Genomic DNA, 15,038 nt, shown 5'->3' on the forward strand with positions numbered 1-15,038 from the left:
GAAGAAATAAAACGTATTTGGCAATTGCGGTGTCAATGACAGCACAATATTTTTGACGTGTGTTTTGCTTGCTCGGTTGAAAGAAAAGAGTCGGTCGCTAACTTCTTTATCCGGCTAAAAAGAAAACTACGCAATTTTATTATTAATTTGTGATGTGATATCCTATCCACCTGTTATACCAACAATATGGCGCTGAAACAGATCGATATTGTGACGACATTGGCCATAAATTTGATACATTACGTATCGTCGGGTGAGTACTGGAGTGGACAATTATTTAATTGACTCAAATCGGGATGTGTTACGAATGGTGTTCTTTTTAACAGACCACATCCTGTCCTGCGATGCGAACTCCCTGGATACGTCTTGTAGAGGCGACCATCAGATATGCAATCTGACCTCTTCACTATGTTATTGTGAAAAGGGTTTTGTGATGGTGGGGGATGAGTGCGAGGTGCCCTCCGACGATTCCCTGGCGTCCCACGGCTCCACCTACGTCGTGGTGATCGTCTTCACCATAGCTTTAGTCATCTGTGGCCTTGTATTAGTGATAAGGAAGTACAATTTGATAGAATATATGAGGCAGAAGATTAACATGTACAGGAACAACGACGTCATTTACGAGGATGTGATGATCGGCAATGACGACCCCCCGCTCAGCCCTTAATGCCTTATAATATAACTTATTTATATAGATATAATTGTTAATGAGAGACAATGTATGCAACATAGTGTCAATAATATAAATGTATATAAATTTTATTTCTCGGACTTTTATTAATAAGAATTAATATAAAATAATCTGCTGACTCTGTGATGCATGATTGTCCTTATGAGCCAAGTGTAGATGTTAATGAGATTATAACATAAAATATATTTTGTTATATGTCAAACATTATTTGATTATTTTACCTACTTCTAGTTTTGTACCTTTAGTCTTACATTTGAATACCCAAGGTTCTGTTTATGGCAATAAAAAGGAGTTCATTACTTTACAAGATACATTTTGGCACCAAAAAGTCAATATACATAAACACCTTGTTAAGTATTTTGAAATTGGCAATTACAACAAAGAATGTTATTTTTCATCTAAATATAGGATTTGTTTCTTGACTTTTACATTCTTTATGTGATATATACCAACACTTTCACATCTAATTATGAAATTCAATAAACAATTATTTTTGTAAAAGCAATACTAATACTGAATAAATAACGAATTGCCTTTCTACTCAACAAAATAAGATTTTATATTACTAAAAAATTAAATCCAACTGACAATAAAATGATGCTTACAAATTTAATGGTTTCAAATAGAAATATTTTAACCATAATTCAAATTACCATACAACCTATAATAGTGATAAAGGACATTGATAACTGTGTCACCTACAAATTTTATAACATGCACTTTTTCTTATATATTGCAAACAAAACCTCTACACTTGGCTCAATAAATGTTAAAAAGTATTTTATATGTTGTGGCTAATTGTAATAAACAATGCATATATTAGGTGTATGAGAGTATTTGAAACACTATCAGCTTGACAAAACATCAAACAAAATTAGTGTTATTTCCAAACAATTGATAAGTTCTGTACATCAAAGTATTTGTATAATATACAGGTAATTAAGGAAATCTTTATGAAATGTTAAATTGATAAATTCCATAGTAGATGTATATAAATTCCAAATAGCTTTGTTTATCAAGACAATACACTTAGAACTTTGACATTTGTAATCATATTATAGGTATTTTGTAAATTGGTTAATATATATTTTTTTTTTATTTTGTATCCCGGTAACTATTGTAGGACACCTTTTGTATAAAAGTACTATGAGTGCGGTTTTATCATTCCAATTCAAATAATATAAGCTTGCTATTACATTTCAGAAAGGGTAGGCAGAGGGTATCCAATAATTACTTACCGCATTATGATAGGAAGGAATCTTATTGCTAAATAGGTCTTACATTTAAAAACTCTACCAATTTCGTCTGAGTGTTGTTTTTTCTACATCAACTTGGCCAAATATCTCTAGTTTCCGAATCTGAATACTCCACTTAACAATGCAAGTAATGTCTCATTCTCTGTGGTGGAAAAATAATTGTTATTAGTTATATAAAAATGCAATACAAAGTACGAACAAATGGTTATTTTAGGTAGAAAAATGATGATTCATAAGTGACATGCTGCATCTAAAATTACTGTTTATTGTAATTTTTCCTTATGTTTCTATGTATTATGTATTATGTGACTGTATATTTAGAATAGTATTGTCCTTCATTCCTCAATGCGTTCTTAAAATTTCTTAGGCGAAAACCATGTAGTTTCTTAGTGTATTAATACAGGTATTATAATGAAGTAAGTGCATTTTTCCCGCACTACTCTGACCCCTAGTTTGTTTACACGTTCGGTAACAGCCTGTATAGTTACTGAGGCTGGTAGACAACAAATTACATATTATGACATGACAAGTGATATAAAAGAAATGATTAAAGGACATGTTATTTTTATCATTGAATATTCTTATATTCAATGACAAAAATAACATATCCAGTATAAACATTGATAATATATGTTAATACGGATTATTTGTTGTTAGATAGTAGATATATAATTATGTCATTTGTCACTGATCTTTGTATATCATAGACTATAATTTATTATTCTTCTGCCACTTTGATACACATTGTTTGCTATATGTACAGCTCAGAACTTACAAGTACACAATCACATCCAGTGTCTGTAACATATTGTCTTTATTTTTTTTTGTCCAACTGAGCAAAGGTTTGTGAAGTGGTGATACTTGATTTTTATAACAGATAAAGCATACTTTGTAGTCTATGGCAAAAATAATACCAATTTGAAATAATAATTAAGATTACCTTTTTTTGCTTATGCTCAATTTAGCCAAAGACTGAATGGTTTTTTTTTTATTCAATGGCACAATTATTATTTGCTGTGCTATTTATACTTTGCATATCATTTTGCTTATAATATTAAGGAAGATAATATTTGTGTTTCTATAGTAATCTAAGGGCCTGTTACACAAGGACCAAGTGAATAATATCAGTTATTATATCACAGATAATGTAGACAATGCTCATTTTATTACCATTTATTTGGGCATGGATGAGTGTAATTTTTTTATGTGGTTAGTTTATACTTTTGCTAAGGAGTAGTGAAACTAGCCCTAACTATTTTAAAAGACAAGCACAAATTATTTATTTATTTCACTCATTAATTAGGAACTTAGATTTGGTAAAGGGATAAAATAAAATAAAAATTCTATATTTTTATTTACTGTGTCTAAGACAAGAAAACAATTGTTCCGAGTTATATTTTACTGAAAAATATTTTATTTATGTTTTTTTAATAAATAGATGCTGTTTTATCGGTAATTTTAGTATATTCTATCTAGAAGTTAGGTATTTAGCTATAGTTATTGTATTTTAAGCCAATGTATTATCAAATATATTTACAAACATTTGGTAAATTAATTTTATTTTGATTATGATTAAATTATATATGTGTGCATTGTAGCTTAAAAAAATAGTATGTTTTTGGAAATCCATTTCGCTTATTGGCTTTTTCATATTTGCTATACCTACGTATTTTACTTCTTAATTTTTAAGGTAATTTATGGGTGTTATACAGAATTTATAAACTGGCAGACTATTTGAAATGCCTTAAAAATATTATAATTAAGTTCAATATAATTAAAGAATCTATGTGTAAAATAGAAGAATTAAAATTTAAAAAAGGTGCACTCAGATGGGAATTTATTTGTCTCGATATTTCATGGTATACTGAATATGAGGAATAAGTCATAAGCCATTTTGGAATTCATTACTCAAACAGGTTAAAAATAAACAGGTAAAAAATAATCCATGACAACTATGTAGAACCGATATTATCTATTTCATATTCATATAATGGGATGATGAAGATTGAATCAATAATTTTTTTTTAAGGAATGTGTTGCAGTAATTTCTTTATTAGTTAGATTTTTACCGATTATTTAAGTTTCTCATAGACTTATCTTTGCTCGATCGATATTATGTAAATGCATGTCTCTGAGGATAACATTTTTTTGGTCATAACTGATTAAATCTTCATCATTCATATTCATAGCTATAGTGAAGATAATGTATTTATATTTACCAAGAAAATTTTCAATCAGTGATTACCTAGTGTGTTGTATATTTTAATTTCTTTGACAAGTTAATGACTACATATTAGTATCACTGGTTTTAATATTTATTGGTGTAATACCAATATTTTTGGCTGGACTGAAGATAGTCACGGGCGGTGTGACAGCTGTCATTTTCACAGACTGTCAGGACACAATAAGATGACTAACTTCAAGTCAGGCAAAAAAACTGGAAATAAGATAATTAAATGTTTTGTCTAATTAATCTCATTTTGTGGTTATATATTGAATAAATACTCTGTGATATTGCTAATTGTTTATTTTTATAAAGCATAACTTCTCATCAGTGGTGTTATGTGGAAACTTGTAGCATTCTTTACTATATTACTTACTGCCAATATTAGCGCTGTGACCACTACTGGGCATTTGTATAATACTGGAAAAGAAAAAAATCATACAAAGATTACAAAATATTACTTAGTACTTATAATTTTATGTGAGGTAGCTGAATGTTTGCCGGCAAACATGGACAGCTAGGCGTGTTACAGAAAAATAACCTTATTATGTAGTACTAGCTTTTGCCCGCGGCTCCGCTCGCGTTATAAAGTTTTTCAGGCTAAAGTTTTCCGTTATAAAAGTATTAGTTTCCCGGGAGCCTATGTTTTTCCCAGGGTCCCAAACTGTCTCCATACCAAATTTCATCTTAATACGTTGGGTAGTTTTTGTGTTTAACACGTTCAGGCAGACCGATGCAGCGGTGGACTTTGTTTTATAATATATTTTTTAGAACTTTTTAAGAGGAACAATCCCGTCATACATCATTGTTGCATAACTTTAACCGTTTACGCAGCGCACGCAACGGAAGCTCTCAAAATCATAATAAATTGTCCCCGTTTTTGCAACATGTTTCATTACTGCTCCGCTCCTATTGGTCATAGCGTGATGATATATAGCCTATATCACTCCACAAATAAAGGGCTATCCAACACAAAACAAATTTTTCAGTTCAAACTGGTAGTTCCTGAGATTAGCCATTACTGCTCCTCTCCTATTGGTCATAGCGTGATGATATATAACTTAGAGCACTCCACGAACAAAGGGCTATCCAACGCAAAAATAATTTTTCACATTGACCGGTAGTTCCTGAGATTAGCCATTACTGCTCCGCTCCTATTGGGTATAGCGTGATGATATATAGCCTATAGCACTCCACGAACAAAGGGCTATCCAACGCAAAAAGAATTTTCAGTTTGGCCCGGTAGTTCCTGAGATTAGCCATTACTGCTCCGCTCCTATTGGGTATAGCGTGATGATATATAGCCTATAGCACTCCACGAACAAAGGGCTATCCAACGCAAAAAAAATTTTTCAGTTTGGACCTGTAGTTCCTGAAATTAGCCATTACTGCTCCGCTCCTATTGGGTATAGCGTGATGATATATAGCCTATAGCACTCCACGAACAAAGGGCTATCCAACGCAAAAAGAATTTTTCAGTTTGGCCCGGTAGTTCCTGAGATTAGCCATTACTGCTCCGCTCCTATCGGGTATAGCGTGATGATATATAGCCTATAGCACTCCACGAACAAAGGGCTATCCAACGCAAAAAGAATTTTTCAGTTTGGACCGGTAGTAGCTGAGATTAGCGCGTTCAAACAAACAAACAAACAAACAAACAAACAAACAAACAAACAAACAAACAAACTCTTCAGCTTTATATAATAGTATAGATTAACAACTGAAGTTAGCTAAAATTGAGTTTCTCGAAGCCGACCACTATTTATGTACTATGTATTTTGAGACTATGCAATTTTGTCGCGTTCGCGATTCACTTTCACTTTTGTTGAGTTTCAGAACGCGATATTAGATCCTCCAACGCGCACGCGAATTTGAACTTTATGCAGCGGTAATAAATTACAAATTGACTCTCCATTTTATTTAGAAAACGTTTGTATGGGAAATAGAAAAATGCTGTTTTGAGGATTTTCCCGGCAATTATTCGAATTTTTCTCACCTTTTAAAGCTTCCCTAGACCTCCACGAATAATTCAAGACCAAGATAAGATAAATCCGTTCAGCCGTTCTCGAGTTTTAGCGAGACTAACGAACAGCAATTCATTTTTATATATATAGATATATTATGTAGTATATAAGGTTATAATCCCGTGACACACGCAAATGTCATGTAGCTGTCTTGGCTCGCCGGCGAGCCACGAGAGACCAAGAGTTAAAACAGTAGACACAAGTTCAACTGGTGTTACCAGATTTCGTAATTTATCTATACTATTATATAAATCTGAAGAATTTATTTGTTTGTTAATGCGCTAATCTCAGGAATAAATGGGCTATCCTATAGGTACTCACTAAAACATTTTTTTAATTCGAATCACTAGTTCCTGAAGCATTAGCGCGTTTAAACAAACAATATCTTCAGCTTTATATAATACTACTAGCTTTTGCCCGCGGCTCCGCTCGCGTTATAAAGTTTTTCAGGCTAAAGTTTTCCGTTATAAAAGTATTAGTTTCCCGGGAGCCTATGTTTTTCCCAGGGTCCCAAACTGTCTCCATACCAAATTTCATCTTAATACGTTGGGTAGTTTTTGTGTTTAACACGTTCAGGCAGACCGATGCAGCGGTGGACTTTTGTTTTATAATATATTTTTTAGAACTTTTTAAGAGGAACAATCCCGTCATACATCATTGTTGCATAACTTTAACCGTTTACGCAGCGCACGCAACGGAAGCTCTCAAAATCATAATAAATTGTCCCCGTTTTTGCAACATGTTTCATTACTGCTCCGCTCCTATTGGTCATAGCGTGATGATATATAGCCTATATCACTCCACAAATAAAGGGCTATCCAACACAAAACAAATTTTTCAGTTCAAACTGGTAGTTCCTGAGATTAGCCATTACTGCTCCTCTCCTATTGGTCATAGCGTGATGATATATAACTTAGAGCACTCCACGAACAAAGGGCTATCCAACGCAAAAATAATTTTTCACATTGACCGGTAGTTCCTGAGATTAGCCATTACTGCTCCGCTCCTATTGGGTATAGCGTGATGATATATAGCCTATAGCACTCCACGAACAAAGGGCTATCCAACGCAAAAAGAATTTTCAGTTTGGCCCGGTAGTTCCTGAGATTAGCCATTACTGCTCCGCTCCTATTGGGTATAGCGTGATGATATATAGCCTATAGCACTCCACGAACAAAGGGCTATCCAACGCAAAAAAAATTTTTCAGTTTGGACCTGTAGTTCCTGAAATTAGCCATTACTGCTCCGCTCCTATTGGGTATAGCGTGATGATATATAGCCTATAGCACTCCACGAACAAAGGGCTATCCAACGCAAAAGAATTTTTCAGTTTGGCCCGGTAGTTCCTGAGATTAGCCATTACTGCTCCGCTCCTATCGGGTATAGCGTGATGATATATAGCCTATAGCACTCCACGAACAAAGGGCTATCCAACGCAAAAAGAATTTTTCAGTTTGGACCGGTAGTAGCTGAGATTAGCGCGTTCAAACAAACAAACAAACAAACAAACAAACAAACAAACAAACAAACAAACAAACTCTTCAGCTTTATATAATAGTATAGATTAACAACTGAAGTTAGCTAAAATTGAGTTTCTCGAAGCCGACCACTATTTATGTACTATGTATTTTGAGACTATGCAATTTTGTCGCGTTCGCGATTCACTTTCACTTTTGTTGAGTTTCAGAACGCGATATTAGATCCTCCAACGCGCACGCGAATTTGAACTTTATGCAGCGGTAATAAATTACAAATTGACTCTCCATTTTATTTAGAAAACGTTTGTATGGGAAATAGAAAAATGCTGTTTTGAGGATTTTCCCGGCAATTATTCGAATTTTTCTCACCTTTTAAAGCTTCCCTAGACCTCCACGAATAATTCAAGACCAAGATAAGATAAATCCGTTCAGCCGTTCTCGAGTTTTAGCGAGACTAACGAACAGCAATTCATTTTTATATATATAGATAGACTATAGATAGATGATTTAACCCCCATATCAGACATTAATATTTTCTTTTTGTTTTCTTTTTACATTTTTGGTGTACAAAAAAGTTTTAAATAAATAAATAATATTGACCTTTTATATTAGGAATCTATGCACGTCAGTTTTCTTACCTACAAATCTAACATACAAGTAATTGAATTATATCCCAATATTATTATAATAAATATTATATATTCATATAATATAGATATTCAAGAAAAGTAAATGCAGAATCTGCTAAACAGGTTTGCATGACATTTGGCACAGATAGACCATGTCTAGGATTAAAATATAATTTTTATCCCGAAAAATATCTACAAAAAGTGACCTGCTTCCGGAAAAGTATTTCAAGAAGCCGGAGCTCAAGCAACACTGTTTTATAATACAATACTAACCTGTAAACACATTGACGAACATAACGTAGCTGTAGAGGAACACGAGTGTGTAGTGTATGGTTCTCGTGTCCGGCGAGGTCTCGGCGTTGCCCCACACCAGCATGGGCAGCGTGAACAGGATGCTCACGTTGGCCAGCGAGAACGCTTTCAACAGCCTCGTCAATGATACTAGACAAACATCCTACTAATATTATAAATGCGAAAGTATGTGAGGATGGATGTATGTATGTTTGCTCTTCTTTCACGAAAAAACTACTGAACAGATTTGGATGAAACTTTACAGTAATATTGGTTATACATCAGAATAATACATAGGCTATAGTGATTTTGTGTAATTTGATCATAATACAACGATACATATCGATTAAGTCGGAAAAAAATGTATCCCGGAAAACCAATTCACGCGGGGGAAGCCGCGAGCAAAAAAGCTAGTAATAGATATAGTTTAATGCTTTAGCTTTTATTTCGTTTGGTATGAGAGCAAAAAAAAACAATATCATTTTATACAATCCGGGTTTCGAAACTAAAACCTAAGCCTTGATGGACCGCGCACGCGTAATAATCACACCACTAAAAATACTTAAAACAGAATTATAGATAATTCCAATTATATATTAAATAATTATATCTAAGTATATTACAAATTTTACAGAATTTTTCTAATATGTACCTAAAAAGAAAGTTGGCCTTATTTGTTCCATTCCTATTTTTAAATACTATACACATCTATAAAATATATTACGCAGCGAATTAATTATTATAATCTATAATGTTTCGTCTTTGGCTACAATGTTACCGCTAGTCTTGAATTAAAACTATATAATTAGGTATTGTTATCAATAAGATGCTTATATTAATATTAATAACTACACCACCGCTACACCAGTCTGTCTTACTTATTAGATTTAAAAAAAGTTGAATCTAAAAGTTTCAACTTACTTTCCCTTTGTGATGTGACTGGTTTGACCAACTTCATCAAACTCTGCACTGTCAATATAAACATCACAATACCTGAAAAACAACAATTTCATTTTAAAATAGTTGTTTGAATATGTATAGATTTCTATTTGTTACTTGAACCCATTTGAAAGTTGGCACAATGGGTTAACAATGATATATTTTTTACAAATAACCCCTGACAGAAAAACCATTTAAAAAGCAAAACCAAAGTTTATTTGTCCTTTAAGTACTTAGTTATATTATAAATACTTAGTAATAATTGATTGTGTCGAAGCTACTCGCTAAATAAGTATTTTTATCCCTTCAGTCTGGGGTTTGATCCCCTAACTAATGTTAATGAACATCAAAGTGGCAAACAGAATACATGTCTTGAAAGTATTTTATATTGTAGAGTCTTAATGGATGGCAAATGATCATTAGCATCCATAATGACTACTAAATAATAATTATAGTGATACTATGGACAACATTTTTAACTACTGCATATGTTTTCTTTTTTACTCAAGTTTTTTCTGTATAATTTTAATATCAATACTCACCTAGGAATGTAGATGTGAACTGAATATAAAAGTCTTTTTCCCATATAAACAAGTCATTATCTTCTGTTTTCTCCTCATGTGTCCACGCCAGACAGCTGTTCCGCAATAATTCTGATTCTGATAAGTTTATCGGCAGACTCCTGAAATAAATTATTTAGAATATTTATTATATTAAAAGTTTTGTATGACACACTTAATAAATATAATATTATTTATTAAAAAAAATATCACCAAGTTGTTTATTGCTAGGTTTTGGGAATGTCCTTCTCACAGATAGAATGTAACCACATAATTATGAATTATTGTTTTATAAGAGTATTATTGTGTTCAAGTATTGGTACTATGGTAGGTACCTTATCTATGTAGGTATAAAGATTTTATAAACTTAGGAAAAGGCAATACATATTATCTGTAAGTATAAATTGAATAATTACTTTTTTTATTAATTTACAACTTAAATTTTTTTTTAATTAATTAAGTAAGTGTGAAGATACTCACAGATGTGTCATATTCACAGTATTATTGGTCTGTATACCACACATAGTGTTTATAGCTATGTTGAACAGACTGTCGCTGCGCCACACTCCATATGTTTCCAACATTATCAGTATGATGAGCAGTTTCCAGTATGACTGAAAATATTTAAGAACTTACATTATAATAAATTATATTAAAAGGTATAACTATATATACCTCTCTTAGTATTGGGCAGCATATATGAGTTATGCTATAGGTTGTTACGTATTGAGTTAAATTGATCACCCCTCTGTAGGTATCATTTTCCCAACATTTAATGTCTGTGATAGTTAAATATAAATATGGAATAAATTTAAAATATGTAAATGAATGCAAATTCTATTCACCTTAAATTCTATATTGTAGATGACATGCCTCTGAGCCTCTCGGGACATTAGGACAAGGTCAATCATGACTATGACAGGGTCATACTCTATGTACTTGTCCACCACGCCTTTACATTCTTCCTGGAATTTGTTAATAAACTTTTATTAAAAGCATGTTATCGGTAATAAGGCTTATATATAATATCAGCCCTGTATTATATACTCGCCCACTGCTGAGCACGGGCCTCCTCTACTACTGAGAGGGATTAGGCCTTAGTCCACCACGCTGGCCTAGTGCGGATTGGTAGACTTCACACACCTTCGAAATTCCTATAGAGAACTTCTCAGATGTGCAGGTTTCCTCATGATGTTTTCCTTCACTGTTAAAGCGAACGATAAATTCACAAAGAATACACACATGATTTTAGAAAAGTCAGAGGTGTGTGCCCTTGGGATTTGAACCTGCGGACATTCGTCTTGGCAGACCATTCCACTCCCAACTAGGCTATCGCCGCATATAAGTAATAAGGCTTCAACATCAAAATAAATGTATTAAATTAAGAGTAAGCGCATCTAAAGCAGGGTTTCTAGGTTTAATGTTATACGTATGGTCCGCCTATAGTTAATTTTGCCACCTTTTGGCCTTTGCGTACCAAAAGGTTGCCGACCGCTGTCTTAAGTTAATATACATAAAAATGATGTTAACAAAAATATAATATCTTTTATTCATTATAAGAATAGAATAGTAGGACTAAGAGAAATGATAAATTCCCAAGTTTCTGCTAAAAAAATTCCTCTCGCAAACTACAAGCTAATCATTTACTATGATGTGATTTATCCGTTTGTTGTTAATTAAGTGTTTTAAGCTGCATTCTAGTTGGAACTTGGTTTTCTTCGTATAATAAACCGTTTCTGTAGAATAACAGCGAAAAAAATAAACCGTACTTACACATTTTGTAAGTTTTAATACTGATGGTCCGTAGTTCCTAAATAGAGCGGCTGCAGCTTCACCGCAGTTAACACATTTGTAAGGTTTTGTATCAGCCATATAGCTATTTAAAGTTATTTTTACAGTCTCAAAAACGAAAATATTCCCATTTCTAAAAAATATTGTTTTCAACAGCTGATAGCCGGTGATAACAGAATGTCACTGTCATTTGTCAAACAAACAATGTCAATTTGATGACATTGAATAATTCGTCCAAAAACGGTATCCGTTTGCATGTTATATTACGATTTTATTTTGTAACAATTTTATTCTATCTTATCACTACCAATAAGTAACTAAATATTGTTGATTTATAGTACCTAGAAATCTATCCATTAACTATGTCTGCGTAATATAAAGGTTGCTAAACAACTGAACAAAATAGTTCAATATTTCCCAACAGATGGCGTCACTTATTTTGTAATTCGTATATAGTTTAGTTTCTAGGGTATATTACAAGTGCTTAGAAAAGGTAGTACCTACATTTATTACTCTACCTGTTGTCGAGATTGGTCTTCACACAGCCGAAGGGGTGACCAGAATGTATTCTTTTGAGTTAATAATATTATTAAGTAACTACCTAAGTATAAGTAATATTTATTTTTTGTGTAATGTTTAGAATGAAGTCATCATCATCAAGTATCCATCCTCACACACACCGTCCATCTTTTTTTGTAATCCTCCTTTAAATGTTCTTTAGTAGGCAAAAAATCGAAGTACTCAATAGCCTAGTTTGAAATGGAACGGACTGCGAATAATATCCGATCTTTGACTGTATGGAGTTACGTATTCTTTATCAATTATCGTTCGCTTTAAAATCACATAAGTAATCATTAAAGTTTATTACAATTTAACTTATTTAATTTGATTCATTATGTTATTATAATAGAGATATATTTAATGTTTATTTTCAGAAAGAATAAAGTAAGTTTAAAAATAGTCCATTGATTACATATTTAGGTATACCTCCTCACAAAGGTCGCAGGAACCCGCTGGATGAAGGCCACTTTTTAAAAGTTGGTTTGGAAATTTATAGGTGAGACCAATGTTCAGCAGTGGAATTCTAAATTTTCATAATATATGTCTGTAGTTTACCTGCGTGAAAACGCTTACTCAGTATGCGAACATTTAGCCGCACCTCTGCGAATTCTTACCCGAACGACGCGACGGGTCAAGAGTAACAACGAATTTCTCCCGCTGTACTGAAATGTATGTACAAATAGGTATACATTAAATTTAAGTAAAGTAGAATAAAATTATTTTTATATAGTTTTAAAATGTTTTTAGCGCATAATAGGTATTTCTGAATGTATACTTATAGCCGATAAAAAGAGCATGCTTTTGAACCGGATAACTCTAATTAATTTTAATAAATTACAAAATATTACTTAATTAATAATACTTATTAATATTTTATTTTTTGTAAATCCCGTAGTATCATTAACCATAGTTATATAGACGTCTTATTATTAATACGTAATATTAACTTTTATAATCTATGATCATTAAAAATATAAGACTTTTCGAATGCCTATCTCATGGTAGACTTACAACATCTACCAGCGAAATTAATATTATGTACTTAGATACAGAATATACACGTATATGTCGTAATAAATAAATTCACATCCGCACACGCCACACGGCACTCAGTATAATATTTGGAGATTCATAAACTTGCCTTGATTACAAAGTATAAAATGACATGACCGTTCTTAAGAACTTACCTCAGTACAGGATTAGAATATTTTAATGTAGGAGTGTTTTAGCAATATAAATGTAAATTTTTGTTTAAGTACGAAGGGTCTGTGGACCCTGCAAGGGGCACTTTTATGAACTAAAAAAATTTAATAAGACCAACGCCTTTCCATAAAACTTGGTTTAAATATGAAACTTGAAAGACGGCCTTTGCGTCCTAAAAGATGTCATAAATTGAATAAGTTTACAACGTTGATACTTGGAATTCAGTTCAAAAACTTCTGCTTGATCTTACAAAATTAAATATTGGTATCGATTAAATTTTGTATTCGACTGGAATCACCAGCAAAAAATCACTATGGTAGCTCGTTTCGGGAACATCCAGTGTAGATGCAGAACATAATGATTTTGCGGTTTCCAGAGGGAATGTATCTCGCATTGACGATGTATTTCGACTGACGGCACTGACCTACTTTAACTGTTTAATCATCAAAATACCTATATTAACGTCATCGAAAATTTACTTTACCATTTCGATATATTTTTCTTTATAGAACATATTATGTTATTCCTAAGTTATCTTCAATAGAAACCATCTGATTGGAAAATCAAGCCAAAAAGGGTCTTTGAATAGAGTTTCCATTAGCAGTGCATTTCCCAAAACAGATTTCACGGTAATAACTTACGAAGCACTCTTAGGTACCTAGATGGAAATTCTAACTGCATCTCGACCGCAATATCAATTTCACATTTCATAAAATGCCACCTCTTCAAAGAGCCAACGAAAAATATGAAGATATTTACACGATCAGACTTTTTGTTTTAAAATCGTACCATACTGAGTTTGTTTTTTTTTTGTTGTTTGCTTAAGTATATCTTGGTCACTTTAACGAAAGATCGCTTGTCATAGAGGAATAGAATGCTAAACGACATCGTCGGGTAAATATAGCGTAGGTAAACAAAAGAACCCAATAATAGAGATTGATTACTTTACTAAACCTGATTGATAATACTAAACCTTTTTCGTCACTTATGCTAGTTACGCGGTATATCGATTTGCACTCTTCCCAATAAAATTTGTATGCAATGGCGTTTTAATATTACTTTTGACTTAACTTTAAACCACCCAAGTCTCACAGAGACCAGTCATTTTTACTCGTTCCAATATAGCTTGCGGCAGAAATAAGCAAGGTTACCGAGATGCATTTTGATGCCCAAGAAGCCTCACCTATTTATCAGCATTAGTACTTCGTTGTCTCCCGATCGATTATAACTTTCAAAAGGTTCCTTAATCTATCTAAAAGGGCACACACGAAACAGCCATAACCTGAATTCAATTAATATTCAAAATATAATCATTAAAATTAATTACTTACCTGCCGTACTCGAATAAATTTGAATAATGCGGATTAAGACCCATTTAGACACACGCGAAG

The 15,038-nt window shown here is 32.7% G+C and overlaps 2 protein-coding genes across 2 annotated transcripts; one reads left to right on the forward strand and one right to left on the reverse strand.

Annotated features, from left to right (window-relative positions):
* The first annotated feature begins 22 nt into the window (after positions 1–22).
* LOC115441999 lies at positions 23–4,464 on the forward strand. Its single transcript, XM_030166943.2, has 2 exons — positions 23–253; positions 327–4,464. Exons 1-2 carry the CDS (start codon positions 187–189, stop codon positions 665–667), a joined length of 408 nt encoding a protein of 135 aa, XP_030022803.1. The 5' UTR covers positions 23–186; the 3' UTR covers positions 668–4,464.
* On the reverse strand, positions 4,460–12,087 carry LOC115441997 (protein ARV1). Its single transcript, XM_030166940.2, has 7 exons — positions 11,866–12,087; positions 10,938–11,057; positions 10,573–10,706; positions 10,075–10,214; positions 9,515–9,586; positions 8,576–8,743; positions 4,460–4,591 (listed from the first exon to the last, which is right to left on the reverse strand). The coding sequence occupies exons 1-7, from the start codon at positions 11,962–11,964 to the stop codon at positions 4,479–4,481; spliced, it is 846 nt and encodes a 281-aa protein (XP_030022800.1). The 5' UTR covers positions 11,965–12,087; the 3' UTR covers positions 4,460–4,478.
* Between the last annotated feature and the right edge of the window lie 2,951 nt (positions 12,088–15,038).

Source organism: Manduca sexta, chromosome 22, assembly GCF_014839805.1.
Source record: "Manduca sexta isolate Smith_Timp_Sample1 chromosome 22, JHU_Msex_v1.0, whole genome shotgun sequence".
NCBI lineage: Eukaryota > Metazoa > Arthropoda > Insecta > Lepidoptera > Sphingidae > Manduca > Manduca sexta.

Coding starts and splice junctions, on each gene's coding strand:
- LOC115441997 (XM_030166940.2), bottom strand. CDS start 11,964: ATGGCTGATACAAAACCTTACAAATGTGTTAACTGCGGTGAAGCTGCA. Junction 10,215..10,572: donor ACTGTGAATATGACACATCT/GTGAGTATCTTC, acceptor AATTTATTTCAG/GAGTCTGCCGATAAACTTAT. Junction 4,592..8,575: donor GTTCGTCAATGTGTTTACAG/GTTAGTATTGTA, acceptor TTTCTTTTCCAG/TATTATACAAATGCCCAGTA.
- LOC115441999 (XM_030166943.2), top strand. CDS start 187: ATGGCGCTGAAACAGATCGATATTGTGACGACATTGGCCATAAATTTG. Junction 254..326: donor GATACATTACGTATCGTCGG/GTGAGTACTGGA, acceptor TCTTTTTAACAG/ACCACATCCTGTCCTGCGAT.